The 20,410-nt window shown below is 45.2% G+C and overlaps 2 protein-coding genes across 7 annotated transcripts in view; one reads left to right on the top strand and one right to left on the bottom strand.

Moving 5' to 3' along the window:
• Nucleotides 1-8,050: 8,050 nt before the first annotated feature.
• FASTKD3 (FAST kinase domains 3) lies at nt 8,051-17,152 on the bottom strand. Of its 2 annotated transcripts, XM_057710196.1 has the most exons (7): nt 17,042-17,152; nt 14,680-16,156; nt 13,937-14,022; nt 11,760-11,934; nt 10,624-10,693; nt 10,185-10,299; nt 8,051-8,687 (listed from the first exon to the last, which is right to left on the bottom strand). In XM_057710196.1, the coding sequence occupies exons 2-7, from the start codon at nt 16,121-16,123 to the stop codon at nt 8,589-8,591; spliced, it is 1,989 nt and encodes a 662-aa protein (XP_057566179.1). In that variant the 5' UTR covers nt 16,124-16,156; nt 17,042-17,152; the 3' UTR covers nt 8,051-8,588. The 2 variants fall into 2 exon arrangements, 1 of the variants encoding a protein (XP_057566179.1); XR_009049276.1 differs by lacking the exon at nt 8,051-8,687 and having other exon boundaries at nt 10,223-10,299; nt 10,624-10,807.
• An 81-nt stretch (nt 17,153-17,233) lies between these two features.
• MTRR (5-methyltetrahydrofolate-homocysteine methyltransferase reductase) overlaps nt 17,234-20,410 on the top strand; it is a 29,636-nt gene continuing 26,459 nt past the window's right edge. The window contains exons 1-3 of one of the 5 annotated variants that reach the window (XM_057709842.1): nt 17,234-17,330; nt 17,864-18,028; nt 19,749-19,902. In XM_057709842.1, the coding sequence (XP_057565825.1) occupies nt 17,900-18,028; nt 19,749-19,902 (283 nt within the window). In that variant the 5' untranslated portion in view covers nt 17,234-17,330; nt 17,864-17,899. Of the gene's footprint in view, nt 17,331-17,427; nt 17,763-17,863; nt 18,029-19,748; nt 19,903-20,410 lie in introns of those variants that run through there. The other 4 variants (XM_057709843.1, XM_057709845.1, XM_057709844.1 and 1 more) reach the window with 4 other exon arrangements.

Raw genomic sequence — 20,410 nt, 5'->3', positions numbered from 1 at the left:
TCAATTTCCATTTGTTCTGCACTAGACTGACAGATGTAGAGGGCACCGCTACACACAGTCACTCCCACAGTAGGTACTCAACAGATACTTGGTGACTCAGTAAGAAATATGGTTGCCATAATGTCTTGGGTACCTTCTAAAGGTGAGTCTAGGAAGAGGGCTTGGATGCTCTTGCTTCATTTGGGAGGTAATTCCAGGGAGCAGGAGGGAGGGACCAAGGAGTGAGAGCGGCAGGCAAGTCCACATGAAGTGGAATCCTCAAGGTCACTCCTGAGGACAGCTGGGACCTTGCCCTTGCCCGGGACTTTCTGAGGCGCCTGGAGCAGCCTCTCAGAATTACCCGCAGTTCAACATGGGAGCACCCTTTATTTCTTGTTCCCAGTCCTCCTGGGGTGAGACTTCCTTCTGGATTGTTCCCTCCTGACCTTGTATGACCCCTGCCCAGTGCTGCCTAGGCTCCCCTGCTGGTCTCCTTGGTGTTGCAGAAGCCCTGGGGCTGACAGCGTAGGGCAGGGGACATTGACTGGAGGTGCCGTGCTTTTGTTAGGAGGCAGGTACAGCCCTGTGGCATGGCCACCACCCTGGGGGTGGTTTCAGATGTGAGGCTGAGAGGCTGCAGGGCGGGAACCAGAGGTGGAGGGAGCAATAGGTAAAATGAATGTTGTCAGTTTCAACTATCAAGAGATTTTAGTTCCTTTTAGGACAAGTACTTTCCTATATGATCCTATTATGTATTCCAGTACAGGAGCGGAATACAAGGGCAAAGAGTCTAATGTGTTTAAGTCCCTCCTGTCTGTGACTTGTATTTGCAAAGTTCTGTGGGGGGGGAAGGGAAGGATAAAAGAACAAGAGCTCTACTCTTAAAAGAAGTGGATTAATAGTACAAGAAGGCGCGGTGAACTCAGGGTAAGTCTGCAGATCAGATCAGCTTTGTTTCAAATGGCAACCTCAGTAGTCTGGGATGCCTACCGTCTGAATCCCACTCCAGCATCACAGAATCTACACTGGCGCCTGGAGCCGAGGTTGGGTGGTGATGTAGCACTGGTCTGACTCAGGTTGACATGGGTCTGGCTTAGGCTGACTACTTACTGTTTATGCAGCCTGCCCTGCGGGTCCACCAGGACCTTGGCTGCCTGCAGCTCCACGCTGGGTGATGGAGAAAATACATTGGAGGGTACCCTCCACGGCGGGAGCTTGAACAGTTCACCGGAGCATAGCAGGTGCCTAGTCCAAACTGCAGTTGGGACCTGTGCCATTTCTCTTGACATCTGGGCAGAATGGAAGCAAGGAAAGTCCTTATGGGACGAATTTCTGTTCATTTGAAGCAGGGAAGGAGAAAGCCTCACATGCCACGTTAGCGGTGCTTCAGCACATCCTGGGCGGCGTGTGTGTTATGTTTATCATGAGTTCTCATGAACCCACAGACTTGTTAAGATCAGAAGAACCCTCTAGTTCTTTATGCTGATGAGAAAACTGAGATGTAGGCAGGATAAGTGACTTGATGCAGGTGACAGGGCAGTGGGTTCCTCTCCTAAAAGTGTATGAAATATCTGGAAAGGGGGGGATGGTCTGAGGGAAAGGTTTTCTCCTTGGGGCCCTTGGACTATTCAGAGATAGGGGTATAGCCTAGACAAAGCACAAAGCTTTAGTCAGTGATTCTCAGCCAGCGCACAACGCAGCTGAGTAACAAAGTGTCCAGAGGGCCTTCTCTCCACCTTGTAAACCTTTGTTAACTGAGGTGGATAGAGAAGGGAAAATCACCTGTGAATACATAAAAACATCATCTTTGTAAAAAATCTTCTGTTGAAAATGCAGAAATTTTAAAACAAGATTGATATCTCCATTTTAAGTTTGAAAGCTTTAAAAATTTTGTTTTTAAATGTCACTGTAAACTCACTTAAGTGGCACAACATACTTGGATTTTCTTTTGCTGGCTTTAAACCAACTTAAAATCCCTTGGATTAAGTACTCCTCTGCATTTGGTAGGTTTTATGATAGTTCAGAGTAAGAGGGATGGACGTACAAACACATGCCTGTCACTGGCTGGGAGGAGAACTGCCGGTCTGTGTATCCAGCAAATTTAAAGGTCAGTATAAACTCAAGGGAAATGAAAGGATGCTCTTGCTGCACCTTTTCCAAATGCCCCATCAGTGGTGTTTGACAGTGAGAATAATAGCATGATCCTGGCTCCTGGAACAGGGAAGCCACTGCCCTTCCTCCAAAGCATCTTCACCAGATCTGGGGCACGGGCAGAGGTCCATGGTAGGATAACAAGCCTTTACCTTATTTGACACCTCCTCCCTGGTAAAGAGGCGTGAATACTGCCAGGAGACTTAGAAAGCATGTTTGTCATCAGGTTTTTCCTGTAGGCTGATTCATTCAATTGATGGAGTCCCTTGGAGTCACTTTAAGCATCAAACTTATGAATCAAGACATATAAGTGTAAGTTTAATTTTGGTTTGTTCACCTTGTTGATTTTGAAATCAAAATGAACATGCCTTTATAGATGCCCCAAATGAAAAAATTCCTGATATTGACAACTCTTTAGCAGTGAACAGGAGCACCTGCTGGAACCAGGGCTCCCTACCCCAGGGCTGAGACAGGAGATGGTAAGTGAGCCTGGGACATCTTCTTCTGCCAAGAAATTTTCAAAAATGAATGTGTCAAGGTGAAAAGGACAAAGAGGCCAACCAGAGGGGTATCCCACCAGTCTAAAACATGACAAGGTAAGCATCTAAAAGATGACTATAAAGGAGTGAAACACATCAAATATGTAAAATGTCATGAATTCATAAATATCCTAAAACAAACAAGCAACAAACAAAAAAACTGACCAGATAACCAGCTCTTTATTCTAAAACTTGACACAAGGAAAGACACTTTTATCTTGGGTTTTGTTTTGTTTTTTTTCTGTATAAACCTTATTTATTTTATTTTCATTGGAGTATAGCTAAGATGCTGTGTGAGTTTCTGCTGTACAGCAAAGTGAATCAGTTATAGATATATACACTCTTTTTTAGATTCTTTTACCATATGGGTCATTAGAGTATTGAGTTCCCTGTGCTATACAGTAGGTCCTTACTCGTTATCTGTTTTATATATAGTAGTGTGTATATGTCAGTCCCAACCTCCCAATTTATCCCTCCCCCGCCTTTCCCCCTGGTAACTATAAGTTTGTGTATAAACCTTATTTTAGAGTTCACAAATAGTTGATGGGAGAAATTTCTTCTTTATAGATGAATACAAGCTAGTAAAAGTAAAAGGAAGGATAGAGTTAGGAACTCTTTTTTTTTTAAACACCTTTTTTTTTAAACACCTATTGGAGTAATGAATCGAGGCAACAGTCATCAAGAGATGCTGAAGCCATTAGGTGATAGGTTGATGGGGACGATATGGTGGATGGATCAGGGCTGGTGCTGATCCGGGAACCCGCTATCAGTCCTAATGAATATCACTGAGAGGGTAACGAGACATTACGGTAGGATGCAAAACAAACACACAGCACCTCCTCTGAAACATGCTTGTGAAAAAATTAAGCTGAATCTAAGCAAGCCTCTGGATCTAACTTTTAGCCTAACAGGAAATACAGCAGAGGAACCAGCTGGAAAATGTCAAATCAATACCATGGGACATTTTACAGGGCAATTGATCTAACTTCTCCAATAAATTAATAACATGGAAACCAGGGGAGGGAGGGGGGGAAGTTACAGACTTAAGAATTAGAGGCATAACATCTAAAAGTAGCGTGTGGCCTTTGTTCAGATCCTGCTTCAAACAAATCAACAGTTAAAAAATATTTCTGAGAGAAAGACAAATACCATATGATACCACATATGTGGAATCTAAAATATGACACAAATGAACCTATCTACGAAACAGAAACAGACTCACAGACGTAGAGAATAGACTTGTGGTTGCCATGGTGGGGGCGGGGGCGGGGGAGAGGGTTGGATTGGGAGTTTGCAATTAGCAGATGCAAACTCTCATATAGAGGATGGATAAACAGCAAGGTCCTACTGTACAGCACAGGGAACTATATTCAATATCCTGTGACAAACCATAATGGAAAAGAATATAAAAGAGAATGTAACTGAACCAAGTCACTTGACTGTACAGCAGGAATTAACACAAGATTGTAAATCAACTATACTTCAATTAAAAAAATTAAAAAAATATTTCTGAGACAGCATAGAAAACCTGGAATATAAACCAGGTATTAAATGACTGTAGGCAATAATTATTGGTTTTGTTTGTTGTAATAATGGCCCAATAGTTAAAGAAAAAAGAAAAAAATTTTATTGGTTATGAATTCATATTGAAGTATTTAGGATAAAAGTACAGATAGCTTGGATTTTTTTCTAGAAACATTTCAATAAAAAAGGAAAAGAAAAAAATAAGGGAATAAATAGATGAAACGATTGGAAAATGTGGGTGTTTCATCACGCTGAATAAAGGGACCCATATGAATTCACTATACTACTCTTTCTACGCTTATGTGTGTTCAATGTTTTCCATAATGAAAGTTACAGTAGAATTATTAAGATATATTGTTTATTGCAAACTTTAGAACCCAGAATATCAGTTCAAGACATAAATGGTGCACCCTATATGCCAGAGACCATGGGAGGAGTCGGGGAGAGAGATGTTTGTTTTTTTCTGAGATGGGATTTCAAGTATATTAAGGCAGAATTTCTTATGATGGAGCCAACAGTCAAAGAATACCAACAAGAGGTAAGGCTTATTGACTACAGAGGCAAGGGAGCTGGCACACCAGAGGAACCAGCCAGAGGGATGACAGGATGAGTAGAGGATTTGGGTGAAACTGAACAAAGCTGGGTTGGAGAGACTTGCTTATGTGTAAGAGAATTAACATGAGGCCTGGCCTGAGAAGATGACCTGGCATCCTCAAAGATAAGACAAAGGTAAGGGGGGTTGTGTCCCAAATTGCCTTATCTGAAGCTCTGCTTCGTCTTGGAAATCAAGGCTGCTTCTTTACATCAGGATGACCCACGAGGCTCAGATCCTGCAGGCAACAGAGTTGTGTTCCATTCTTATTACAGCAAAGATTTTATAGAACGAGGTTTCTCAGCACGATGTCCCTGATGCTAATTAGCAAAAGAAGTGGCCGCCTATTCAAGCTGCTTCCCCAGGAGTCTTCACCAGAGAGGCAGTGGTGCTCCTCTTTATAGAGCATCCCTGAGGGACTCCCTCTCCAGGAGCTGTAGCAATGAAGTTTGACTGCAACATAACTCTTGTACTAATAAGAGCAAGAGCCCACCTGGCTCGCTGAGCACTTACTGTTTTCCAGGTACTGGCCATACAACTGACAAGGCATGTCTTATTTCATGATCCTGAAACTGAGCAGGACCCTAGGGGGCCTTTCTGGGACAGCCCCCTCCCGCATATCCTCTGCTGTAGCTCCTCTCTGAAGTACCCAGATAATAGTATCTGATGCCCATTTCCGAGTTGTTTTACAGATGCTAAAACCACCACTAAATGGAAGAATTTAACTACTTGATGAGCTACTGGCACCTAAGGACTGACAATGTTAACCCCTGTGACACCACCCTCTTACCTCACCATCAACCAATCAGAGATTTGTGCACGAGCTGACCTCAGACCCTGGGATGCCCCCTCCCTCATTTGGCCTTTAAAAATGCTTTGCTGAAGCCCATCAGGGAGTTCAGGCTTTCTGAGCACCGGCTCCCCTGGACTCCTTGCTTGGCGCCTGCAGTAAACACTGCACTTTCCTTCACCACAACCCGGTGTCAGGAGACTTTACTGCGCGGACGAGCGGCCCCAGGTTTGGTTTGGTAACAATCCTACACTATATATTTAGACTCCAGGTGGGTCTGGAAATGTTTCCAGTTTGGGGAGATCTCAGCTTTTGGAGGTTCATTCACCACCATGGAGCCAAGACCCCCTCCCTGAATTTGTACACAAAGTCTTCCAGTGGGTCCAGCTTTTTTAGAGGGAACTGATTTTTTCTCCCCCAGAATTCTATCAAATATGCTCGATTCTGCTCCTTCCTATTTTCTTTCTTCTACCTAATGAGTAGTTACCAAGTCTCCATATGCGCTACAGTCGGCAGGTAGGATCCTGGCCAAGGAACCAACTAGCATCTCTTCATCCCAAGATACCATCTACCCTCCCCGTCCAGGCTTGGTTCAACCAGAGTACATTCCTTCTTTAGGTCAAGGTAAGGAAAACTGCCTGTTTTGTTCAGGCAGAACTGTTACTGCACCCTTCTACAGCTACGGCCCGCCACCCCACCACACACACACACACACACACACACACACACACACACAGACACGATCTGCTCTCTCCAGGGACCAGGCATCATCCCGGTTCCACTGCAGAAGCCCAGTAAATGTCCTAACCTTTGCTGCCCTCTCGTGGCTGGTGTGAAGATGATCACTGCTGCTTCAGGGGTTATGTTTGCAAGTTAAACTTTTTTCACCTATTTTTCTTCTTTGTTTTACTTTTTTTTCCTTTGCTTTACTTTTACTTTTAAAAAACATCAAGATTATGTCTTATTTAAAAACATTATCATCATATGGTACCAAGAGCTATCATACTGTATGTGTAATTTCAACAAGAAAATCTCATTTTTGCATACAGAGTAGAAATTAAAATTTTAGTGGCCTGAGGACTCTGTTTATTAGGACATATGACTTTATAATCTTATGGAGCTTGCAAATTTACTTCAATTGGTGAAAACAGCAATCTTATATCCATTAGCCTGAACTGTTTTCATAGCGTATCCGTGCACATTTTCAGAATTAAAATTTGTTTTAAAACCAACAGTGCCTGAGTTAGTTCTAGCCTCATCTCCTGGGGCGGCCCTGTCGGCTTTGTGCTGGGTGCTCTGGCCATGGTGATGCCCGAAATGCTCTCCCACCAGAGACCTGCCTCCCTTCCTCTGAATTCAGCTCACAGGTCACTCCAAGAAGCCTCCTCTCACCCCCAGGCAGGCCTGGCACCTTCCACCCTCCAGGGTCCAGCTCAGGCATCAGGACTGCCGGCAGGCTCATTACCAGAATCACCCCCTCCTCCAGGCGGGGGCTCCTTTCTGCTTCCCTCTGGAGCTCTGACCCAGTGGGCTCCCAGCATCTTCACAGCTCTTTAGTAAATGTTTGGTGAATGAATGAATGAAGGAGTGAAGAGGGTAAGGGAGAGCCAGACAAGACAAAGGCTCAGCAGAGGCTGGAACCAGAAGCGCAGAAGGAGTATCTCATTCCGATTAGAGCAACCAGGAACAACGGTCCCGATGGAGAAGGATTTAGGTAAGTGGAAAAGGTGGAGGAAGAAGGTTTCAGACTATACTGTTTTTTTCACAGCATTTATATTGGACTGTGACTACCTCTTTGCGTGGCTGTTAAGTCTATGTGATGAAGCCTCCATAAAAAACCCAGAAGGACCAGATTCAGAGCTTCCAGGTTGGTGAACAGGTGGAGCTTAGGGGAGAGTGGTGCCTGGAGAGGGCATGGAAACCCCACACCCTTCCCCATACCTGCCCTAAGCATCTCTTCCGTCTGGCTGTTCCTGAGTTGTATCCTTTTGTAATAAACCAGTGATCAAGTAATACATTTCTCTGAGTACCATGAGCTTCAGTAACAAATTAATGGACCCAAAGGGGGATCACTGGACCCTCAAACCTATAGTCAGTTGGCCAGAAGCACAGGTCACGTGACAACCTGGATCTGTGACTGGCATCTGAAAGGGTTGGGGGGGGGACGGGGTAGACAGTCTTGTGGGACTGAGCCCTCAACCTGTGGGAACTGGTGCTGTCTCCAGGCAGACAGTGTCGCAATGGAGTGAACTGTAGGACCCCCCGCTGGTGCTGGAGCACTGCTTAGTGGTATGGCCACTGAACACACTGTAATTGGGTGCAGAACCCATTTTATCCCCTGAAACTTTAACTTGACTGTATTGAGACAATGAAGCATCTGCAACGCACTGAAGAATTTTAATCCATGCTAAATTTAAAATTTAGAAGTTTGTCCCTCCAAACATTGCCCCCCCAAAACCCTACTTAAGTTGCTTTTTTCACATCTTTATACCTTTATTAAAAAAAAATTTATATATATATATGCACATATATATATACCAATACAAAATATTAACTAAAGGGTTATTCATGCATAGGTCTACAATTATACATATTTACAGCCAAAGCACGAGCTGATTTTTCACTGCTCCTTTTCCTTACCATATATTACTTCCTCTAACAAAATACAAAAAAAAGTGGGAGATAAAATTTCTTCCTTACGTTTGTTAGAAGAGGAAACAAAGGTCTCTCAAGAACATATTTTCAGTTAGCAGATAATTATCACAAGACTTAAAATAATGACACAATTCATTTCATTCCTTTATTGTACTTGTTCGATTCTGTTTGACGTACAAAAGTATCTATGATGCTAGTATTAAATGAAGATTAAAATTAATTTTAAATTTGCTTCTGATAAGTGTATACATGGTATAAGGAAGCTAGAGACCCTTTCCAGATCACCACAGTCCATGAGTAGATGGCTAATTTGCAAGTTCTTTCACTATTTGAGTTCTGAAGTCAATATTCATTATTGCTACCAATGACCACCAGAGTTTTGAGAGAATAGTTTTCTTTGTAAATATTCCACTAACTCAAGTCTTGAACTTAGTGTCTCAATCTCATAATAGGGAATCTGTAAAGAGAGGAAAATAAATCCACCATCATCCTTCATAACCTGAAATTACCTTGGTTTCTGGTTACCCTGTTCATCTGCCCCACCCTCCCCACAGCAGCAGGTAAGCCCCTGCTGGGCAGAGGGCACAGCCAGCTCATGTGTCCGCTGTGCCCAGAGCCTGTAACGGTGCTGCCAGGGAGCAGGGGCCCGATGGTAAGTGAGATGTCTAAATAAGAATCAAACATGATCCCTTTCCTCAAGAAACTTACAAATTAGGCGCTAACTTAAAATATACAATATATACAAAAAGTAAGCAGTAATACTGAGCAGAACATGCAGAGAAAATTGGTGCTCTAGTACTGAAAGGGAGTCAACACTTTACATTAGGGTGAAAGGTCAACCTGAGCTGGGAGTTGATGAAAGACCAGAAATAAGACACACAGAGAGGTGGGGACCACCTGAGCGGCATGCGTAAGGGAGAAAGGCCAGAGGGGAGAGACCTCTGAGCTCGGAGCAGAAGGCCTGGCTGCGGGTAGACCATGGAGGGTCTAGAATGTTAAATGTAGATGTATTCTTTATCCCATAAGCAGTAAAGAAACAATGAAGGTTTCTTGGCACGCACTGGCGCGATTTGTTTCAGGAAAATTAATCTGGGTATGCACAAGATGGAGTGGAAAAAAGTAACCAGACAGGAAAGCAGAGAGCAGATTGGTAGACACCTTAGAGAAGGGAAAGCTCCAAGTACATTCACTGTGACTCCTCACCTAAGACCTAAGTGAAAATGTAAATACAAACAAGAGTGTTAAACATTAAGAACCAATGAAGGGCTTCCTAGGTGGCGCAGTGGTTGAGAATCCACCTGCCAATGCAGGGGACACAGGTTCAATCTCTGCTCCAGGAAGATCCCACATGCCACGGAGCAACTAAGCCCGTGCGCCACAACTACTGAGCCTGCACTTTAGAGCCCGTGAGCCACAACTATTGAGCCCATGTGCTGCAACTACTGAAGCCCATGCGCCTAGAGCCTGTGCTCCGCAACAAGAGAAGCCATGGCAATGAGGAGCCCGTGCACCACAATGAAGAGCAGTCCCCACTCACCGCAACTAAAGAAAGCCCACGCACAGCAAAAAAGACCCAACACAGCCAATAAAATAAAAAAAAATTAAAAAAAAGGAGCCAGTGAAGATCCTGGTTTTAATGGGTCATCTTGTCCATTCTATTCATTAAAACAAAGGGAAAGTAGAACAGATATTCCAATAATTTAGTAATTCTAAAAGCAAAGCAAAGCACAGCTTATACAGAATTTAGTGATGTCTCACTTTCGGAAAACAGAAAATTTGAAAATTGTGTATTTCAAATTACAAATCAAGAGACTTAAGCCTAATGAACAAAGCTGGCATTTTATTTTAGACTTAAAGTCTTCGTCCATTGGGCTGGCATACCACTTAGCATCCTCGAAAAAGCAAATCTGAACTAGAAATGGCTTTTAGGGAAAAAAAAAAGGTGAAACCATACCTGGACAACTTGATAACCAAGTAAGTGCAGGTGTCTTTGTTTAGTAGCTTCCTTTCCCAGTAAGTGTCTGCTATTCAAACAAAATCTCTTTGGACCATCAATGCACAGTGCTACCCTAAAAAACCAAAGGGAGAGAAAAACTTAATTTTTAAAACAATCCAAAGTACTTATATGGTTTTAGCTGCCAGAGTTTATCTGGGGTTTGGCCATTCCTTCGTGCCAATACTACTTTCAAATGAATCATAATTGCTATCCATTAATCTGTTGGGAAAGCACTCAACTTTATTAAGGTTCACAAGATATTACATGGACTTTCCAAAGTATGCTATAGCGTATTTATTTCCAGAACCATGTCTACTTTTTTCACTTTAAGAAAACGGTCCCTGTGTATTAACATCAACAAGTCTCATAACGTATAAACTGCAACAGTTTTCTTTACCTTTTATGTACATCTTCATCAACTGTAAACGGTAATACAAATCCATCTTCATCTAATTTAATTTCAACATCTGGTGAGAGAAGAAAGGAAAAATTCTTCGTGTGATACCCTCACAAACACTATCTTCCTTTCCTCCTTGTTGTTTTGATTTCTTCCACACTGCATTTATCAACAGGGCAGAAGGCTGCAAAATAATGACCACACCAGACAAGGTGAGAATTTTAATTTAATCAGAGCTTTGCCCAACCACATCAGCCTTACACTAAGAGGGCTCCACTGCACTCAAACAAGGAGGGGGCCCTCAAGGTACCTGGGGCATGACGTGAACCACACACACTTTCACTCTCCTTACAGCAACTGATGGGAATAGTGAAGAAGATCCTTTGAGTTAAGTAAAGTCAGACACCGATGCAATTGGCACCCTGCAGCCCTGGCGCTCCAGTGCCCCTGGAGAGGTGAAGCAGCCGGCACCCCGACACGTGGGCCCTGGATGCCAGCAGGCTCCCCCTCCTTCCTTGTAAAGGAAGCCCATAAAGGAGGGGAGCGAGACGTGACCACTTGAAGCCTAGAAGCACTGTCCTCTCTGAGCTGACTGTCCTTTACTCACCAGTCTGGAAGGAGGAGGACTCTGACCCTCTCGTCAGCACCACCCGCAGTGATGACAACGCTTACACCCGCTACTGAGCTCTTCAAGTGTGGCTAGTGTGACTGGGGACCTGAGCTGTGAATTTTTAAAACTGGAATTAATTTAAATTTAAGTAGCCACTCGTATGTGTGGCTATTACACTGGGCAGCACTGGCCAAGAGGATAAGAGCGGCTAACAATCACTGAGCACTTGCTGTGTCCCAGGTATTAATCTGAGTCACTTAAGTCTTTGAGGTCACTACCCCTCTCACTCTCATCTTGCAGACGAGAACAAGCACATGAATGTCCCGAAAGGAAGCCCAAAGGCATCTGGCTACCATGTGGCCAACACGGAGTCTTGACTCCTCAGCCCTACTGCCCACCCTTGCTGCAACTCGCCTTCAGGGAAGGGCCAACTCCATTTCGTTTCCAGATCTTTGGTGGCTACTGAGCCCCATGTGTTCCATCAGAGGACAGCGTGCTGAGGTTTAGGAGACTCCCCAATACTTACCTATCGTGTAACAATAGGGTGTTAACACTCTTGAAGCAAAATACAATCTTGCTCCTAAAAGGTCAATCAGTCCCATCATCACAGATTTATAAAGCTGAAAATCCATGGGGGTCTCCAGGCAAGAGCACAGAGTAAGAAATGATTTCACTTGATATTTAGGAAGAAGTTTTGGACCCTAAAAATGGGTGTGCAAACACGAGAAATAAAAATAAGAGACACAATCAGAGAATAAAATGGAGGTTGCCTGAGTATAAAAGTCTGATCCAAGATTACTTTACAGGCATGATGCTTCTCCAGGACTAAGGACAAATACCGTTCTCAAAACGACAATGCCAAATATTCTTGTTATCGTTCAAGTCCAATAGTCCAAAATATCTTTTAAATGTGTTTTACATGTAGTCAATGGTCACAAGAAGGGGGGGGGGAGGGGAAGAGGGAGGGAGGGACCTCAAGAAACATCTTTGGAACTCTTAGAATTGCTTTAAGGGCCTCAAGGACACCCAACTGAAGTTTTTAAGAGTGGAAAAAGTGATAAAGCTGACCTTTCAGTTTAGTAAGAAAAGGACAGCTATGTAATCACAGTGCTGGTAAGTGGTTCTCCATCTGGAAAAGAACCAAGTTAGAGTTCCGCCACACTTCCGACACACATTACAGACCGTAATCAATTCCAAGTAGATTAAAGATCTAAATATAGGAAAGAAAATATTTTTTAAATTTAGTAAAATACTTACATTACCTTAGGAGTCATAAAATATTCCTAGGCAATATAGGAAAACCAGCAGCATAAAAAAAATGAACAGATTTGACTACAGAAAACTTGAAAATTTCTGTATAGCAAAAAAGGCATCATAAACAATATTAAATTAAAACTACAAAAATTTAAAACTGCCAACCAGGAGAAAATATGTGCAACGTCCATAACAGTTAATACATTACAATGTGTTCTAGGACAAAAAACAAATACAAAAAATAAAGACAAACAACCCTATAGGAATGGGAATTGAGGTGTAACAAGGCAATTCATGGTAAATGTAAATGACCAATAAACATTTGAAAATATGCTATACTTCTTCATTGTTTATTGAAATGTAATTGAAGCAAATGACATGACATTTCACTGAGTCAAATGACAAAATTAAAGGGACTAAGAACACACTGCAACCGAAATGGGGAGACATGGTCACCTTCATTCACTGCTGGTAAAATGTGACATCTACAGCCATTATGGAAAAAAAGTCTGTCGGTCTCTATTGAAAAGTAACCAAGTAACCCCACATTCAGGAATCTAGTCTTTAGATTAAAAATAACAAAAAGGTTACAGTATGAAAGGATGTGTAAGCATGTTTATGATAGCACACCTGATCAAGACAAATGTTGGAAAAAACCTGAAAGTCCATCAATGGCGAGACAATAGAAAAGATACCATGAAGTATCAGGCCATCCTTTAAAAGTATGCATTTGATTTTTATGTACTGCCCCCAAGGAATGTCCACAATACACTGGGAATAAAAACAAATTGTAGTTTGAATAGTCCCATTCCATGAAAAGACAGAAACGAGATCGTGTTTATGAGCTACTCATAAACGTGGTTCAGTCAAGTACGGAGGACCAGGCAGGAATGAGCACTGGAGGGGCCGTTTCTGATCCTAAACAACGTGCCTGATTACGTCAGGAGAATGAATCCTTAGAATACTTCAGACAAAGCTCAAACTCCACGTAAACTGAATTCTACTCATGTAAGAGTGAGACTTCCGGCCTGGTTTAAGAACGTACTCAGGAATAGTTCAGGATTTGTTCACTGCAGAAATTCACATTTTTATATTCCACAGCCATGGGGATGCTAAAACCCTTTAAAACCCCAAGAGTGAGTCTAGGAGCACTGAGACTCATAAGCCTGCCGCACTTGATAAAACCTTCCAAGAATCTGACACAGCAGGAAGTGGCTCTTTCAAGGACAAGAACACAGGAATGGGGTCAATTTATTAGAGAAAAGGCTCTCTGGTGGCAATGAGCTCCAAATGAGTGAAAATTCTGCTTTCTAATGAGGTTACTGAGGCAGCTCAAAAGAGAAAGAACTTAAAAGATTCTGGGGCAGGGGAGGGGGGGTGGAGAGGAAGAAGGAGGCAAAAGAAAATCATCCTTGTAGGGAAATAAAGCAATGCAGCTCATGCTTTTACCTTATAGAACGGGCACTCTAGAATCGCGGTTAAGAAAAGTTGAGTCAGTTGTGCTAGGCTCAGTCTGTCCAAATGGGACTCTTCACCTGAAATAAAAAGCATCCCAGTCATAGTTAAGTTTGAACTTCAGTGTGTGTAATGAGAGAGAAGAATATCCAGGCCCACAACATGAATTAATTCACTGCAGTAAGGTGCTTCTCAATGGCGCTAGGAAAAGATCTTGTTAGAACCAATTATGCCTTCTTGCCTGCCACCTCCATGAAGTCTCATTTTGGCTTCCAAGAATGCATGCTCCTAACCAGAGAATATAATTAAAAGTGACAAGCATATGTTAGTAGAATGAGTGGGAATTTCCTTTTACCCACAGAGATCTAGATTCTGGTATATCTGCGTGGCCTTGAATTAAGATGAACATCTCAAAAAAAAAGGAGTGATGCAGTTGCTCTCATCAAAGATGCTAACATGTGACACTGCCACAGATACCCGCTAGGAGACTCAGCTTCTCAGCTCGGGCAGCAGAGTCTGTTTGCCCGAAACTGTTTCCTCTCTCCATGCAGTGTTCTAGCATTCTTTAACTCTGTGTTTATATTAGCATCTGCAACTTCAGGTTTCTTCTTTAGATCGTTATGGAAGAAAAAAATAAAGGCACAGCACTGCTCAATAAAAGAGGTACATATGTGACCTGAAAACATCACAAGATCAAATGCTAAGCTTTCTACTCTCAGAAGTTATAACCAACTCACCTTGCAGCTGCTGAAGAAAATACGGGCTGAATATTCTGGCCATAAAGTTGACTGGATGGCATTCAATAAGCGAACACGAATGGAGAAGTTTCAATAGTGTTTTGGGTGGAAAATCCTTGAAACGAGTTAACAGTATGTTTTCTAGCTTCCTAAATAAAACAGAGGCATTCGGTGGCAAATAATTGAGTTTTCCAAATGGTTCGATTAACTCAGCAGTTTGACTAGGTGAAAATTTTTCGGATTGACAAACAAAAGTTTCTGCCACTGCGTTGAGGATGGGTTTTGAAAGAATCAGCTTCCTACTGCAGTACTCCATGACTTTGCTGACAACCTCGGGGTCCAGAGTGAGGCAGAGCGAGGCGACATGCTGCTCCAGGGCCTCTGTGAAGAACCGGTCACTGTGCCCAAAGTACATGAATGCCTCTAAGACCTTCCCGAGCTCTTCACTAGTGAGATGAGGGATGTGCCTCACAACGTATTTACCCAATTTTATAACCAGGGGAAGTGCGAGCGTTTGATCAAGGACCACAAGGGCAGTGAGCACCTGGCTCATCGATGTAGGACTCAGGCTGGAAACCACTGACAGAGAAAAGTTATTTATCTTATTTAAAAACGCCTGGTGTTGGTCCACTTTTTCAGGACATGCCTGCAGTATTCTGTAAAGGGCCACAATATCCTCGGGGGTAAATTTTTCCAGATTTTCCGAATTTTGCAGTTGGTATATAATCAGGTCTAGTGTCGAACAATCTGGACCTTGCAGTTTAATCAGACTTTCCCCCAGGATACAAAGACTGTGAACGTCCAGGCCACCCCTTTCAAGACGAAGCTGGCACTCAGCCACCAGGTTTGGCAGCAAGGGACTTTGGGGATCCACGCACAACAGAGTCAGGGCTTGCAAAGCAGTCACCAAACCCGTGTTTGACAGATTTGAGGGGTCCTGTTCAAACTGACTACACAAAGCTTGAAAGGCGCTACTCTCCAGTATTTCTTTTGGCAGCCTTGGAGAGCCGTCTTTTTTTTCCATTTCACAAATCCGACATAAGGCTCCTGCTGCCACAGCATCGGGCAAAGTCTGCAGAGAGCTTATAAAACGTAAGACTTCTTCTGATGAAGTGAAGCTGTTTAGTCTCCTGTGAAATGTCTGTTCGTTCACATTTTTAGCACTGTGATCGGAACTGTCCCAATCGTGTACTTGAGAAAACACCGGCTCACCAACAGGATGATGAAGGTCATTTCCGTTTTCTGAATGGAACTTTTTACAGTGGGCGTGATGGAACCTGACCCTGACAGGCCCAGGTTGCAGTGGCCAGAACCATGGACACAGATGCTCCTTGACCGCGTTGTGAACGTGATTTACACGTTGAGTTTTCAGAGCAGCCAAAGCTCCGTGTATCCGAAAATCAGATAAATGACAGAGGTTCCTCCGCAAAGTAATCAAAGCCATTCCATCAGATTCTCAACGCCTCCTGATCTACAACTACGTCGAAAGAAAAAAAAATAAACATGGTCAAATATCTCAGAACACAGTTCCTTCAACGTAAACGCTTATGAAACAAAGGACGAGCACACAAAAGGAGTGGTTCCCCCTAAACATTCCCCGCTCACACGTAAGGACCAGAAGCGCAGCGTCTCTGCACCCTACAGCTGAGAACCGCAGCTGGACCCCATAATCACGACTGCTACCCTTTGCCAGGCGATGCTGTGCTTAGCTCTCCCAACAACACGACGGGTGAACGACTTGTGTGTCATTTCACAAAGGAGGAAACAAGCACAAAGACGTCGCAACGCCCAGCTCACACGGCTAGTGAGTGGCAGAGCCGGGCTTCAGCCCAGGTAGTCTGGATGCTCGGGACGCCTCCTTCGTGCTGGCGGATGGAGGGGATCGCGTTTGGCTCAACTTCCTCAAAAAAGAGGCAACGGGAAAAGTGGCCACGAGTTCGGACAGGTCAAAGCAAGGGTGAGAAAGGCGCCGAAGGGGCCCCGAGGTGTTGGTTTCCCCTGAGAGTTAGGGTCTGGCCAGGGCTGAGCAACAAGGTCTAGCGCGGCAGGGGGGAAGAAAGAAGCATCCATAGGAGAAAACAAGGAAGACGCCGGTCAACGCAGGGGGAGGTGGGCGGCCCGCCCGCACCGGAACACCCCGCGGCGGGACCTGGGGGCACGAGGGGTCGGGACGGAGGGGACGGGGCGCCCCCGGGGAGGCTGCGTCCTCCTGGGAGGAGATGAGGCCCCCATGGACCTGACGCCCCGGAAACCTGCGCTCAAGCCCCAGGAGGGCGGGCGCGGCGCCCGAAGAGCCAGGAGAACCAGGGAGCGCGGGCGTCGGGCCGGGACAGCCAAGCCCGAAGCCCTCGCGGGCACCTACCCGACTCGGCGCGCCGGCGAGGCCCCAGCAGCGCGGGAGGCGCCGCAGCCTCGTGGGCCTCCGTACGCGCGCGCCCCCTACGCCGAGGCGACCAGCAATTCGGCGCATGCGACTGGAGGGGACCCGCCCACAGTCGGAGGACTGGGATTGGTCTTCCGCCTCCTCTCCCGAGCTTCCTATTGGCCGCGGGCGTCGGCGGTCTGCGCAGGCGCAGGAGGAGGATGAGCGTTTCCCCAGCGTCCCCGGCAGCACGCCCGCGGGTGAGGGCGCGGCGGCCGCGGCTTCCCTGGTACGGGCGCCCGCCCGGCCCTGGCCCGAGGGGAGGCGGCTCGGGGTCAGCCAGGGCGCCGCCTCCGTGTGCCCGCGTGCTTCACGACTCCCCTCCCCCCGGCCGGGCTAGGCGCGCGCGGGTCGCTCAGGACCCCGGCCCCGCGGGGCGGAGGGCGGGCGGCGCGAGGGACTCGGCCCTGCGGCCTCCCCGCCGCCTCGCGGAGCAGGTCCCTGCGGGGGACGCTGACCCGTGCGGCCCGGAGTTCCTCTTGTGAGCGATCGATCCTGGCCGGATTCAAGCCCCAGTAGTCTGGCCCCGGCATCTGATCTCCGAGCCGTGGAATTCGAGCTTCGTTCCTTTTATTCTCCTTGGTTTTGATGAATTTCCTGTCTCCTAGACCCTTAGAATTAACACTAAGAAACAGACTTCGAGAAGTCGTTCTCGTGTGAGGTGTGATGATGTTGCAGTCTTTTTTAATTAGGAGAATTAATACGCAGGTTGTTACTATCTAATTACAAAGAAAATACCTCTTTTCCCTTTCTGTGTTCCAGCGTAGCTGTCCCAGCCGTAGCATATTCTGGAAGGTCATGAGGAGGTTTCTGTTGCTCTACGCTACCCAGCAAGGACAGGCAAAGGCCATAGCAGAAGAAATATGCGAGAAAGCAGCTGCACATGGTTTTTCTGCAGATCTTCACTGTATTAGTGAGTTGGATAAGGTAAGGCATGGTTTCACTGTGTTTCACTTTGGGAAATGTTTTGGTTGGGACGTGATATTAAACGACAAAGTGGGACACGAAGTGCCACCGTGATCCCTTTTTTTCCCCCTAAACACTTAGCAGCTTGTTTTATCAACTGTATTGTAAGATTACTGCCAGTTTATTTTTACTTTTTTTTTTAAAAATGAAACTACAGAGTTTTAAAAACAGATGAGTAATTGCTGTCAACTGTAAATGGAAATCGTAGTGTTTGCCTTGGTTTTCTGACGAGGTGCCTGGGAACAGATGAGGTGTGTGCGCTCACAGGAACGTGTATGCTCTTTCCACGGCACGAATCCCGCTGCCCCTTTTGTACTTCCCCGAAATAAAAGACCTTGTCGTTCGTGCCAGAGTTCCTCCAAGTGAAGAACCACTGAATTCTTTCGTGAAGCAGGATTTAAACTGGAGGTGTAAGGATCTGCAGGTGACTCTGGGACTGCTTGTTTTTATTACGTTCACTCTCTGCAGAAGTCCCCACCTTAGAATACATAGGATCTTAACAGATCTGTGCTTAGAATACCTGGTCTGATTGAGACCCTCAGGTTATAGTTTCATACAATCCAGGCCCTTGCAGCGAGCAGGGGCCCTTGTGTAATACCACACGGTGGTGTCCCAGCCACTAAGCCTTCGAATTCAGCTCAGTACTGGAGAAACCACCCTGCAGGGCACAGTTTCACAACCTCCTCTGGTCTTCCCCACGTCTAGTTGTAAAGACTAGCCTGTTAGCAGGAGAGGTGCGCTATAAACTCAGCTCATAGAAGGGAAACCATCAAGTTCCTTGATGCAGCAGGGCCAGGGTGACTCCAGATGGAGTCACTCAGCCAGCAGGGAGGGTCCTGGGGGACACCACCCGTCTCAGGCTCTGTGATTCTAGGGCACCTTCAAAGTGAGTTCACATTGCGGTGCCACAGGGTGGAGTACAGTCCGAATCTGTTATTACAAACAGAAACAAAGTCATCAGCATCATGTAACTAGCCCTGATTTGGCCCCCTCACCAGTGACCCCAGTGAGGTCAGCAGCTATTGGAAAGTTAGGTGAGTAGTGAATTGTTTTCGATAACACAGTACTCATGTTGTTTGCTCTTCCCAACTGAGTGATTTCTCCAGTTGTTCCTGATCCAAGTTTCAACTGACAGCTCTCTGTTTCCTATATTGTGGTAGTCTTTTTCAAGGTAAAGTCACTTTAAACTGCATAGAATTGTGTTGTGTCCTATATGCCTAGTAAAACATTAGCTTAAATCTTTACCTGTTACATCAGCATGAAAAACAAAAGTGAATTCCTTGGAGCCAAGGTAGGTGATATTCATGAGGAGTAGAGCTCCTGGAGTCACTATGAATACAGACAGTGAAGTGCTTTATTGGAAATACTTAAATTTGGGTGAGAATTAGAATAAGGAAACTTGATTTGTAAGACTTGGTAACACTGATGATCTCAGTTTACCACTGACCATATTCTCGGCTCTCTGGAACCCTGAGGGAGTCAGGGGCCCTTCCTGACAGCCAGGTTACCTGATTTCTGAGGAGTAACACTTTCTTTGCCAACTTTAAAATGCTCTGCGTACCTCTCCGCGATTATGTGATACAGATGACAGGATGGAAAATTAAGCTGATTGCTTTGCTGTTGTGTTAAGTCAAAAATACATACAGCAGTAGATCTCTGACATGACACCCTTGTTTTATAGTATGATCTGAAAACTGAAACAGCGCCTCTCGTTGTGGTGGTTTCTACCACGGGCAACGGAGACCCACCCGACACAGCCCGCAAGTTTGTTAAAGCCATACAGGACAAGACGCTGCCGGGTGACTTCTTTGCTCACCTGCGGTATGGACTACTAGGTGTGGACTGAATTTTGTGCACTTACTGTACCGTTACTGCTGGCTTTAACTCTATCTGAATGTATCTTTCGAAACCATGGTGTATGGTTGTCTGGGTTTTGTCCTTCTGGGGTTTTTATATAAATATTTTACATGTGTATAATATTTGAGCGTGAATAAGGTACTGTTTCCCCAGTCTTCACCCCTCAGCAGCTCCTCTGCAGAGCCCCCGAGTAGCACCCTAACCCGGTACACCAGATTCAACCAGGAAATAAGTTCACAGTGTTGGTGGCCAGGCCCCACCCCAGACCTGCTGAAACAGGATCCCTGAAGGAGCAACCCTGTGTGCGGTTTTTTTTTTTAGAGCTCTCCGGTGTATCTGATCGCTTCCCTAGGGGAAGACCCATTCCCCTAGGATGTGGTTCTCAAGCCTGGCCGCGCGCTGGGATCAGCTGGGGGAGTTTTCCTTCCAAATGCATTACTTTGAGGCCCCCTCCAGTGATTCTGACAATCATTCTGACGTAGGGTC

This window comes from Hippopotamus amphibius, chromosome 15, assembly GCF_030028045.1.
Source record: "Hippopotamus amphibius kiboko isolate mHipAmp2 chromosome 15, mHipAmp2.hap2, whole genome shotgun sequence".
NCBI classification, from domain to species: domain Eukaryota; kingdom Metazoa; phylum Chordata; class Mammalia; order Artiodactyla; family Hippopotamidae; genus Hippopotamus; species Hippopotamus amphibius.
This window is presented reverse-complemented; position numbering and strand designations above follow the sequence as displayed.